Raw genomic sequence first — 13,675 nt, forward strand, 5'->3', positions numbered from 1 at the left:
GGAGGAGAGCATGCCCTGTGGAATGACCTCCCCCGTGACATCAGGACTACTTCCGATCTCCGCTCCTTCCGTGTACAGCTGAAGACCCACCTCTTTCAATTATCTGGCCTGGCTCAACCGTAAATTTTTCTTACTCCTCCTGACAGTTCTTTTAAATTTTAAAATTTTAAATTTAAATTGTGTTTTACAATTGGGGTATTTTAATGGTGACTTTTAATTGTCCAATGTGATGTAATTTGTTACCTCCTCCGTGCATGTATGTCCTGTATATATGTATGTTTATGTGTTGTATATGTTTTATATGCTCCATTGTACGCCGCCCCGAGTCCTGTTTGGAAAGGGAGCGGCTAATAAATTTAAATTTATTATTATTATTATTATTATTATTATTATTATTATTATTATTATTATTATTATTATTATTATTATTATTATTATTATTATTATTATTATTATGTTGTACCTTCTGTTTACTTCTTACACTGGATCAATCTCATTTTGGATTTATAAAAGCTGCAATCATCAATTAATTTAGTAGAGAAGAAGTCCAAATTTCACTGCACATTGTACGAAGAAATGTATGCATGCTTTCAAGCCATTTTGGTTCCTGGTGGCTGCTTGAACAAGTTCCTGCAGTTGTCTTGATAAATATTTCCAGAAGTAGCTTATCCTTGCCTTCTTTCCAGAGCTGTGAGAGAAGGATTGGCCCAAGGTCATCCAACTAGCTTCACGCCTAATCTGGGACTAAAATCATGGTCCCTTGATTTCTACCCGGGGGCCTCAACTACTGCACTATACCAACCAAACTGGCTTTCTGAAGTACTTAGGTTTAATCTGATCCAAATTCTTCACTATTCACTTTCAAAGAGATTCTAGTATTATGACAGAACAGAACTCTTTTCATACCCAGGTTTTCCATACTATATATAATTTTACTATACTGCTTGCTTATGTTTTTCCCTTCTAAATAGAGCCAAAATATTTAATAGCTGGGGGTCCTTGGTGCAGTACTGATGACATTACCTAGTTAGGGTAATGAAATGTCTGCAAAAAACAAGCAACCTCAGAGAGCACCAAGGACCCCTCATTTCAACACTGGGCTACAATATTCTCCTTCGTTGGATTTAATAGTTCCTTGTGGCATAATTGCTTCATCACCAATTCTTTTGTGACATGAGATTTGGCCATTAATCCTTTTGAAAATTACTCTTGTTTTTTGAAATAATGGAGACCAGGCTAGAGTAGAACAAATAGACAGCAGAGTCCATTCTTCAGCAACATTTATTACTGGAATAGAGCGCAGCTGACATGAGAGTCAGCTATGTGTTGCTTACAGGAATGTCCCTATGTTCATCTGTGAAATGTTGAAGGGTATAGCAGTGTTTCAAAGCCTGTCTGTTGTTACTATGGGCACCATTTGGTTTGAGTAAGCCTAGAAGCTGGTGAGATTCTTGGTGAGAATGGTGATCATGGTTTTGATCAGCGCTCAATTTCTGAAACTGTATGGTAATATAGAGCAGCATTCCAGAACTCTTGTTGTTGTTGTTATTGTTGTTGTTGTTGTTGTTGTTTCTTCTTCTTCTTCTTCTTCTTCTTCTTCTTCTTCTTCTTCTTCTTCTTCTTCTTCTTCTTCTCCTCCTCCTCCTCCTCCTCCTCCTCCTCCTCCTCCTCCTCCTCCTCTTCCTCCTCCTTCTCTCTCTGTCTCTCTCTTTCTGTCTCTCTCTCTGTCTCTCTCTCTTTTGGGGAGTGGGGGGGATGGGAATTGGAGTTGGAATGCAGCTCTGTTTCCAGCAGGACTGCTGTTTTGTTTCTGGTTTATCTAAGTAGGTTCAGAATTCGGAAAACAAAATTAGGGAAATGCTGGAAGATGTCATCTTTAGCAGCTGCCAGTTGGGGAAATAGGACTGGGATGGAAGGGGATGGTTGGAAAAAGCCATGTAAGTCCATCCATATAAGAGGAATTTAATTTAATGTAATTTCTGTTACTAGCTGTTTCATTCATCTCATTGGAATATAATTGCTGTTACTAGCTTTATATAAATTTCAACCATCAACATTTCTAAGTAATTGTTTTCAAATTCAGTGTGAAGATTACAATATTCCTTATTTCTGATTTTTTTTTTTTGCAATTTCTTTTTTTGCAATGTGAATATATTACTCTGAAGAAACGTTGATGAATTGCAGAATGGGATACTGAAAACAGAATTGACCATTCTAAGAAATCTTACTTTGTCATTCATGTGTGTAGTCCTCTCGGTTGCAAAGAGATACATTTTAATCAAGAAAATATTTGTCACAATTGGCCATTATTAACTAGAAATTTCATTTAAAATAACAAATGTTCCTCCACATGTACAGTTACAAATTTTCAAATTCAGTTAACATGAACAAAGAACCAAAATGAATGAACAGCAGGAAATTAGGCAAAATCAGATTGCAATAATTTGGCATAATTTATACTAAAGAAATCAGAATTTCCTCATTACATTGAGATGCATTTGGTAGGCATGCCAGGCTCTGCATATTACATATATTTTGGGTTGACATTTAGGAGCGTTTCACATTACAAAGTATGAATATGATTAAAAAGCAGGTGAGTTGCTTAAAGAATGGACAAGCAATGAGGATAATTAATTTACTTTCTATGTATTCCAAAGAAAGATTTAGAATTTCAGAGTAATAATAGCATTTCTAATGCTATTATATTATTGGCCACCTAAAGAGAAAGAAGGACTCACTGGAGAAGAGCCTAATGCTGGGAAGGATTGAGGGCAAAAGAAGAAGGGGATAACAGACAATGAGATGACTAGATGGAGTCACTGAAGCAGTAGGTGTGAGCTTAAATGGACTCCAGAGGATGGTAGAGGACAGGAAGGCCTGGGGGAACATTGTCCATGGGGTTGCAATGGGTTGGACACAACTTCGCAACTAACAACAACAACAACAATAGCATTTCTATAACTAAGAGGAGGAATAGTGTTCTTGATCAACTGATTCTAAGTTAAAATAACATTAAATTATTTACACATTGAGCTATGTTTTTCAGGAACAAAATCATATGAATTAAGACAAAATAAGATAACCATAGATACAGTTATAAATTTGACACATTAAAAATATGTCTAGGAGATATCCATCCATCTTTAGGTTTCCTAAAGAAGTAAAATATTGAAGTTGCTGTTCTTCTGGCAAATGTATGCAACTTCTCCATAAGATTTGTTGCCAAGAACTGGAAAACAGTAACAAGTAACGAAGCGCAGTTTCTTTCAAGGGGATCTAAATGTGGCTTAATATTAATTCTTAGTAAAGTATAGGCAATGTTACTAACACAAAAGTAATCAAAGGTCCAGAATCATCATCTTTGCCGAAATGGAACAAACATGGCATTTGCTTTTTGAATGTCGACAAGTGTGTTGGGAGGGATAAGTCAACAAACATTATAGACTTTGAAAAAGCCTTTGACAAAATTCTCACCACTGGCTTCTGCGCACACTCAGCGGTCATGGAATGAAAAGGACAGGTGTTCTCATAGATTGTTAACTGGCTAAAGGACAGGAAATAGAAGGTAGGAATTAATGGGCCATTTTCAACATGAAGAGAGGTCCCCAAGGGACTGATATCGGGACCACTATTTTAAATTTGCTTATAAAATGTGTATAGGGCAGTGGTGAAATTCAAAAATGTTTACTACCGGTTCTGTGGGCGTGGCTTGGTGGGCGTGGCAGGGGAAGGATACTGCAAAATCTCCATTCCCACCCTATTCCAGGGGAAGGATACTGCAAAATCTTCTTTTTCCCACCCTAGTGACATTTAGCTTGGGGATGTCCCATGCTTGGTCTCTCCAGAGCAGCACCCAGGAAAATGACCATTGGCTTACCTGAAGGGTCCTTTTCTTGGTGCTGCAAAGGAGAGTCCAACCCCGCCCTGGGGTCTGCTCCGCCAGTTGTCATATGGTCCTGCGGAACTTATGGATACTTGTTATGACTTTCGTTGACTTTGCTCCGGAACTTCTCAGTGCGCATTGTCCACGCCTTCATTGAAGAAAATCTGAAGATTAGTCGGCACCAGAGGCATGGCTTAAAGTTTCAATTCAGTCCTGGGCAGATTGACTGTATTTAACCCTTGCTTGGACTCTCCTTCGCAGCACCCAGAAAATGACCCTTCAGGTAGGCCAATGGTCATTCCCACCCTATTCCAGGGTAAGGATACTGCAAAATCTCCATTCCCTTCCCACTCCAGGGGAAGGATACTACAAAATCCCCATTCCCTCCCCACTCCAGGGGAATGATACTGCAAAATCCCCATTCCCTCCCCACTCCTGGGGGAAGGATATTGCAAAATCTCCATTCCCTCCCCACTCCAGGGCAAGGATACTGCAAAATCTCCATTCCCTCCCCACTCCAGGGGAAGGATACTGCAAAATCTCCATTCCCTTCCCACTCCAGGGGAAGGATACTGCAAAATCCCCATTCCCTCCCCACTCTAGGGGAAGGATACTGCAAAATCCCCATTCCCTCCCCACTTCTGGGGGAAGGATATTGCAAAATCTCCATTGCCATCCCACCCCTGGGGGAAGGATACTGCAAAATCCCAATTGCCTCCCCACTTGTGGGGAAGGGATATTGTATAATGTCCATTCCCACCCCACTCTGGAGCCAGCCAGAGGTAGTATTTGCTGGTTCTCCAAACTACTCAAAATTTCCGCTACCGGTTCTCCAGAACCTGTCAGAACCTGCTGAATTTCACCCCTGGTATAGGGGTTAACTAATGAATTAGACAAGTTTACTGGCTGTAGAAAATTACAGAATAATTTCCAGAAAGATCTTTGCAAAGTGGATGATTTGGCCTTGAGATGGCAAATACAATAGAATATAAACAAGCAAGAGTTCAGACTTTCTAAACACAGGGATAGGATCTAAGCTGACAGTTTTTGACCAGGAGTAAGAGTTTTGGGGTCATGGTAGACAGCTCAATGAAAAAAATAAATGCAGGGTATAGTTGCTGCAAAGGAAGGCAAATTCCATGATTCAGATCCTTGGGAAGTGGACTGACATGGACTTGCCAAAAAAAGCAATACTGTTGATGGTCAGGCTGCAGTTGAACCTCACTAATCGCAAAGCACATGACCCCATGAGACGGCCTTCCTATTATCCCCAGAGCACAGCCAAAGCCGCCTGCTTTCAGATTTATCTTGTCCTCCACTCTAAACAGTTATTTCTAGCTTCTTTGGCACAACCATTGTGATAAGAAGGCTCATTGCCCTGCAGTCCTCTTGTTGCATTCTCATGCCCATTGCCTTAAAACTTTAAAAGGTTGCTCAGAAGAAACTCATCTGAGCCCAAAGGTGCCTTCTCAAGAGTCAACTGGACTTTCTTGTTTTTCTTTGAAGACGTTTCACTTCTCATCCAAGAAACTTCTTCAACTCTGAGTCACAGAAGCTTCTTGGATGAGAAGCGAAACACCTTCAAAGAAAAACAAGTAAGTCCAGTTGAGTCTTGAAAAAGCACCTTTGGGACAACCATGACCTAGATGACTGAGGATCTCCCTGTAGACATTTAGCTATGCACTTTGGGATGAACGCCCTTCGAATACAGAGCTGTAGAAGCTTCTTGGGTGAGAAGCGAAACATCTTCAAGGAAAAACCAAAAAAGTCCAATTGCCTCTTGAAAAAACACCTTTGGGACAACCATGACTTGGATGACTGAGAATCTCCATAGACATCTGAGCAACATCTCTGGACACCATATTCTGTTAACTACAGTGCCACTAGAGCAGGGGTGTCCAAACTTGGGAACTTTAAGACTTGTGGACTTCAACTCCCAGAATTCCCCAGCCAGCCATGCTGGCTGGGGAATTCTGGGAGTTGAAGTCCACAAGTCTTAAAGTTCCCAAGTTTGGACACCCCTGCACTAGAGAGAAGGCCTTGTTCCTAGAATTATCAGATATCTGAACAGGCAAAGGAGGACATGGACAATTAGAAAGGAGGACAAATGAGGGAAAAGGAGGATCCACTACTAACTGTTTAACTTTCTTGGCATCTGTAACAAAAAAAATTCACTGAAACCCCCCCCCCCAAATGTACTTGGGTCTACATATATATGAAATTACTTTTTCTAGCATCAGAAGGACTGGTTTTCCAACTTCAGTATTTTTTGAACGTATCTATCTTTTCAAGAACAAACGCCATGGTAGTATAGCATCAATAGTGGCACACTTTTCAAATTTCATTATAGAAATAATGATCATAGATTTGAAGGGGCTGGATTGCAGCGGATTGCTGCAATTAGAAAATAACATACATCTGGAGTCTAATTGCAGTACCCAAAAGTCTGAAAAATTGTATTTATTTATTAAAGGTATGTTAAATGTTATGCAAATGGTCCCTGCTCTCCCCCCCAAACCCGAAGATACTCAAAATGCCAAACAATATTTCATTTGAAAGTTATTCCTGCCAGATAGAGGCCATGAGGATAAAAAGTAGGACATTCCTCTTTTTGTTGGATATCTGGTAACCCTACCGGACATCATATCAGCAAAACTCCTTAAAACCCTGCAGAGAGTTGTCAGTTCTTTTGTCCTTTAAATAAAAAATTATGGTTGTGCCACCAAATTTAAAAAAAAGGATTTCTATACAGACGCGTTGAACCTTAAGTTAAGGTTGAAGCTGTTTATTGTCTCCCCTCCCCTTCTCTCAAGTCTTAAAGAGGGAGAAAAGCAGCAGCCCTTGTTCCTTCTGTTTGTTTAGTTTGAGAAAATACATTAATCTGGTTGATATGTAGCTGCTTCCAACAGAACATTGGCTGTTGACCTGGCACCCAGCGTTTCATGAAGATTTATCTCATGAACCCTTAGCACGCACATTCTTGAAATTCGTGGAGAGCGTATGCAAGGCTTGCATTTTGTGGAGAAATGTTCAGCGCAGTTGTTATTGTTATTTGGCATGTCACAATGTTCCCAGTCATCTTCTGTTCCTTCTCCAGAGCGTGGATTAATTTTGAGCTTGGGTTTTGTAAGACCTTGCACAACCAACGCTCATCAATAGATTCAGCTGAACAAATTTTAGTTTGATGGGTCAGTTTGAGAGCCGTATAATTTAGAGCGATAGCTTCCCTTTTGATTTTAATCGATTGCTTCGTTTTCTTTTTAAAAAAAATGTTCTGGCATAATTAGGCAATGTGTATCTGCATGAGTGTGGATGTGTGTGCACATGGGTGTGTTTTTTAATACATATTTCAATAAACTGCTTTGATAAAGTTGCAAAAGAGATGGTGGTCACGTGTTGCATCAAACCACAATGGAGTTGGCTTGTTTTGGGTTAGTGTAATGGGTTAATATAGCACTGTGAATGATGACTCGTGAAATGCGATCCAGTGTGCTGCATGAATTCTGCCAACTGATTAAACAATTTTAAATAAATAAAGTAGCAGAGCATAGTATTTTTTTTAATTTTTCTCCCGCCTTTATTACTATTCTTATAAATAAGTCAAAGCTGCGAACATACATAATGATGTGCTCTTTTCTTCTCTTATTCTTCCCTCCGCAATAACCCTATGAGCTAGGTTGGGCTGAGAGAGAGAGTGACTAACCCAAGATCTCTGAAGAATTCACAGATTGCCAGTTTCTAGCCTTCTGCCTTAGCTAGCTGGAGTTATAATCCATGATTTATAGTTGTTGCATCTGATTAGGTGACTATAGTTTGTACTTTAGTAAACCATAGTTAAAACAAACTAATGCTCTCAACACAACATTTCACAGATTAATGCTTTATCTGTGAAATACATGTACTGCTTAAAAGTAAAATACATCCTTTTGGTTTTAGAACTACTACTCTAGTCATGGGCTGTTATAATTGTTGAGCAGAAATACAGTTATAATGGCTAAGATGTAATTGAGCTGCATCTCTAACATGTTCCAACAGAACGTATTTTAGGAAGAGGGGAAATAGGATGGAGAAATCAATTCCCTGTTTTTTATGGCTGTTGGATCTCTTAACAGGGGCTTTTGTTTTATGATAAGGTTAATAGTAAGTAGTTCCTAAGCCTGACCTCTATGAATTTGTTTAATCCTTAAAAAAACAAAACCAGCATCTAAACCGGTTCTTACTGCTGGATCTTGTGAAATATGCTACACGTTAATTCCATGTTGTGCAAAGAAATCCAGAATTTGTTTTCAGTTACTTTTCATGGCATGATGTGCCAATATGTACATATAAATGAAAGAGTATAGCACTGAGAAATTACAAATAATATAAATAATAAAATAGAAATATATCAATATTCTCTTTAGTTTTCTTTTTTCCCAATTAAATTGTTCCAATCTCTTCAACCTATTCTCCTAATACTGTTCTGTCTCTCATTGATTATAATGTACCACAATCCATATCTACTCAAAATAAGTAAGGGGACCGTAACAGATAAACCTCTCGTACTCTTTTCTGTATTGGATAAATATCCAAATTGTTTGGAGACGGACATGAATTTGGCATGGATTTAAACCATGACAATACAAGTCTTTGGGGCCTTTTCCAATATTGAGTGTCAGATGAGCGTTAATATTCAGAAGGGTCCTTGTGTATAGAATACTCAAAAAATTATTTTCACTAGAATTTTTATAAAGTATGTCTCAAATCTGATGTGCCGTTCCCATGTGGAATTCTGTAAATTGACATCTCAACATACTGGAGAACCCCAGTATGGTGGTGGTGAACAGAATGGGACAACTCGCCAAACTCACTGCTGCCAAATCACCACTGCCAATACTCCATGGCCAACTCACCATGGCTAGCTCACCACAAGATAACTTGTCATGGCCAACTTGCTGTGGGACAAAGGCGGGACAAATCAATAATTTTATTTAATTATTTAAAACAATTAGAAAAATCATTTTAATTTTTGTCATTCACATTTCATTCTGTCCTTCCTTTTGCATTCTTTTAAAAAATGATTCCATTACACCATTTCTTTGATATTAGTGTAAATCTTGTCCCATGGCAAGTTGTCCTAAGACGAATTGGCCATGGTGAGTTGGCTGTGGCAAGTTGACTGTGGTGAGTTAGCCATGATGAATTGGCCATGGTAAGTTGGCTGTGGGGAGTTGTCCTAGACCAGTGGTTGGCAAGCCGCGGCTCGCAAGCCACATGTGACTCTTTACACATTTTAATGCGGCTCTTCTGTGTGCCGGGCGCCCGCTCCCCTCCCTCCTCTCGGGCACTTCAAAACAAGCGCCCCTTTCCCTTTTTTCTTTTCGACCCACAATGATTAGGGAGGATCCTGAAGTCGGGCGGGGACGAGAAGCGAGGAGGCAGAAAAAGAAACGGAGGCTAAGGAGCTTCCCCCCCGCCTCCTCCCAGCAAAAATCTAACCGGGGAGCCGGGCGGGCAGTAGCAAATTAGCCGATCACGCCGCGTGATCGGCTAATTTGCTACTGCCCGCCCGGCTCCCTGGTTAGATTTTTGCTGGGAGGGGGCGGGGGAAGCTCCTTAGCCTCCATTTCTTTTTCTCCCTCCTCGCTTCTTGGGGCTCCACCAATGGGGGAGCAGTGCCCGCCCAGCGCCAGGCTTTGGGCTAACACAGAGGTCTGCAAAGTTGGCTGTTTTAAGACTGGTGGACTTCAATTCTCAGAATTCTGGGAGTTGAAGTCCACCAGTGTTAAGAGCCAATTTTGCAGATCCCTGGGCTAATATGATTGATGCCCTTGGTGGACTTCAATTCTCAGAATTCTGGGAGTTGAAGTCCACAAGTCTTCAAGCTGTCAGGTTTGAAGACCCCTTGGGGTTTTTTTCCTAAAGGGTTAGGGATGCAAGGATCTTGTAACTTGACAGCTTTAAGACTTGCGTGCTTCAAATGCCAGAGTTTATTGAAACTAAAAACAGTGTACCATCCTATGTATTTTCGGTTTTAAAAATGTGGCTCTCAAAATAAATTTCAATTGTGGTTTTGGCGAGATTTGGCTCAGTTGAAAAAAAAGGTTGCCCACCACTGTCCTAGACCCATTGGTGAAATCTTTATGATGACTTCGCATGCGCGTGTCCGGGGAAAGGTGCCTCCACTGATCTATGTAAAATAAATTCTGCACCATCCTATTTTCTGCTTTTGTTTGTCCTTTCAGCCTGGGAAGGTGTCGGAGCCCCACAACTTCAAAGAGAAGGTTTTTAAGAAGAAGAAAAAGGCATGCATCGTGTGCAAGGAATCCATAGAAGCCCAAGGGCTTGTGTGCAGAGGTAGGATGTTTTTCTGCTGTTGGCTCGTTTGTACTCCTTGTGTTGTAAGACAATACGGAAAGGGCTTTGGGAAGGCAAAGCTTTTTTTTTTTTTCAGAACATTTTTATTTATTTTTTATTCTCTTACATATCATTTTAAGTATACATTCACATCATTATTTTTGGAAGGCAAAGCTTTGATGCGGTCTTCTTTATAGTGGTGCCCACCAGGACTGCCAGTTCATTAATCTGGGTGGGTTTTTTTTTATTATGGATTTCACTGCACAATGAAAAATAATAATAGTTAAAAACAGCGAGGACAACAGCGAGGACATTAGCCCCTTCCCATAGCACCAGCAATAGCACTTAGACTTATATACCACTTTATAGTGCTCTACAGCCCTCTCTAAGCAGTTTTACAGAGTCAGTACATTGCCCCTAACAATCCTCATTTTACCCACCTCGGAAGGATGAAAAGCTGAATCAACCTTGAGTCTGGTGGGATTTGAACTGCCAAATTGCAGGCAGCCAATAGTCAGCAGAAGTGGCCTGCAGTAGTGCACTCTGACCACTGCGCCACCACGGCTCTTTCACTTCCATTTCCATACCCGAAATGTAGCTTCACCCAACGTGCTTTACAGTATTGTTCTGCAAAAAATAAAATAAAAAAATACAGATAGTCCTCGACTTACGACCACAATTGAGCCCATCACTTCTGTTGCTAAATGAGATGTTTGTTAAGTGAGTTTTGCCCCATTTGACAACCATTTCTGCCACAGTTGTTAAGTGAATCACTTGCAGTTGTTAAATTAGTAAGACGGTTGTTAAGTGAACGTGGCTTCCCCATTGAGTTTGCTTGTCAGGTGGTCACAAAAGGGTATCGCGGGATCCTGAGACACTGCAACCGTCATAAATATGAATCAGTTGTCACCTGAATTTTGATCACATGACAATGGGGATGCGGCAACGGATGTAAGTGTGAAAAAGGATCATGAGTTACTTTTTTCAGTGCCATTGTAACTTCAAACCAGAGGTAGTATTTAGCAGGTTCTGACCAGTTCTGGAGAACCGGTAGTGGAAATTTTGAGTAGTTTGGAGAACCAGTAAATGCCACCTCTGACTGCCCCCACCTTCATCTATTCTTTGCCTCCCGAGTCCCAGATGATTGGGAGGAAATGGGGATTTTGCAGTCTCCTTCCCCTGCCACGCCCACAAATCCATGCCCACCAAGTCACGCCCACCAATACATGCCCACAGAACCAGTAGTGAAAAAATTTGAATCCCACCACTGCTTCAAACGGTCACTAAATGAACTGTTGTAAATTGAGGACTACCTGTACTTGGGATCAAAGCATCAGAAGGCATCCATATTTACAGTTACCTTGAATACTGAAATGTTTCTCTATTTTTTTTCTCTTGCAGTGTGCAAAATGGCAAGCCATAAAAAATGCGAAGCCAAGGTAAGTACTGGGAAACATTTGGTTGGGTGCCCCAAACTGTGTTTTTTTTTTTATCAGATTTTGTACCATACCTTGTTTAATTCATCCTACATACTGAGAGAGCTTACATGTTCATTTCTTCTGATTGTTCTAACGCCACATCACAAGGGTGCAAAGGAGCAGCGGAACTCCCCCAAATGACATTCCGTTCCTTGTGTGGGTTTGTTGGTCCTAGGGCTGGAATTGTGTGCCACCCGTCTCCACCATACGTCACAACCTATGCTGTTATTCTCCGGTGCAGAATGTTGCCTGTAGAAGAGTTTCATTTTGCTTCCAAATACAGTTTAACCACTTCCGAGGGTGCTCTTTGAGGATCCCACTTTGAAGGAGGAAAACATTACGTTCCTGCTTCTGAGATCTGCTTCTGAGATCCCTGCAGGATGTTAGGATAACATTAGAATGCTCTGAGGCAGCTAAAACTTAACAGTAGGAAAAACGGCAACCGAAATGAGAGGCAAGTGGAAACAAAGGAAAAGAAGAGAGAATAAAAGCTGAAACAAACAAGGAAGCCATCTGGTTTCCAGATGCCTTGAACTACATCTTCCATAAGTCCTGGCTAGCAGGAACAGGAATTTTAGGAGATATACTGCCAAATATCTGGAAGACACTAAGTTGATTGTCCCTATAATGAGTAGTTGTTTCCATTGCTTGCATTTATCCGAGGCCACAAAATATGGTGAGAATTGGTATTTTGGGATTGATTTCCCCCCCCCTCTCGTTTTGCCACAGCCATACAAAAAAGATAAGGACTTTCAGATTTTTCTACGCTATGGGTATCTTGGATTTCCCTCTCTCACACATTTCAGCTTGCTAGGATTTTAGGGAAATGTCTACGGATGAATCATTTGGTCCCTCTGAAAATTCCATTCCAGTAAAAAAAAAAAAAAAAGTCCCCATATAGAGTCTGATTTCTTAAGAAAGGGCTAAGATAAACAGGGGACATAGGCTGACATCAGCCAAGATATCTTTGTTTATATGTTCAGAATACACTGCATGAATTCCCTGATTTAACGTGCAAGAATTTCCTGAATGCAGATTGCAAAAAATGAAGCAGAGAGGTCAAAACCAAAGATAAAGCTTAATTACAGCTGAGTGTTATGGAGCAATACTGTAGTACTATTACATTGGTCTGACCTAGGCTTCCCAAGAGCATGAAGCAAACTTCTTGTCCTGACAAAAACCCCTTTTACTAATTTACTGTAAATTCTGCTCATTCACATCCAGCAAAGTCTTTCAAGGGAGGATTTACAGTCACAGACCTTATCTGGCTTGGAGAGCTGACAGGCTGATATCTGCAAAATTTGGCAAGGAGTCTCAGAGAGTCATGAACTAATTAAGCGAACTAATTGTCTCCTGCAAACTCCACTCCCCTTTCGCTCCTCTTTTATTTCCTCTGGGAGGGGCCATTTATCATCCACCTGTGGCCTTACTCCCAATTTGCCTCCTGTTCTTTAGCTCTTGCCTTCATCTAGCAACTCTGCACATGCGCACACTGGGAACAGGCTCCAGCTGTTCGTCTGCCTCACTGATGTCTGACTCTGAAGGGAGCTGATAACTGGCGTACGGCTCTGGCCTCCTCTCTGCCTCCAACACAGAGCCCTCAACAGAGTCTTCCCCAGACTCCAGGACTGGCCCACGTTCCTCCCCAACCTCCTCACTGTCCAAATATGCTGCCAGATCTGTTGGCTGCTGGTGGGCCACAAAACACATGTACACACCACTAGGTACCAGTGGTGATGCTATTGCAACATCAGGGCCATTTCCCTGTACATCGTGAAAATTCTCCTCATATTGGCTGGGCAATTCTGGGAATTATGGTTCTGTGAACCTAGAAAAGACCATGATGGAGAACATTACAATGTGGGGGAGGAAGTTTGGCCTATGCCCTTCTCCCTACCTTTTTAATACAGCTTGGAAAACAGAGTGCTGTGGCTGCATCAATTCTACCATATTTACTGGGTGTCATACTGCTTGCTCT

General features: G+C 41.0%; 1 protein-coding gene across 4 annotated transcripts in view; it reads left to right on the forward strand.

Moving 5' to 3' along the window:
• The window catches only part of TNS2 (tensin 2), a 166,345-nt gene that overhangs the window by 70,796 nt on the left and 81,874 nt on the right, over positions 1-13,675 (forward strand). For all 4 annotated transcript variants that reach the window (XM_081934417.1, XM_081934415.1, XM_081934414.1 and 1 more), the window contains exons 2-3: positions 10,108-10,219; positions 11,621-11,658. In XM_081934417.1, coding sequence (XP_081790543.1) covers positions 10,108-10,219; positions 11,621-11,658 — 150 coding nt within the window. The remainder of the gene's footprint in view (positions 1-10,107; positions 10,220-11,620; positions 11,659-13,675) is intronic.

This window comes from Natrix helvetica, assembly GCF_964273705.1.
Source record: "Natrix helvetica genome assembly, chromosome: 1".
NCBI classification, from domain to species: Eukaryota; Metazoa; Chordata; class Lepidosauria; order Squamata; family Natricidae; genus Natrix; species Natrix helvetica.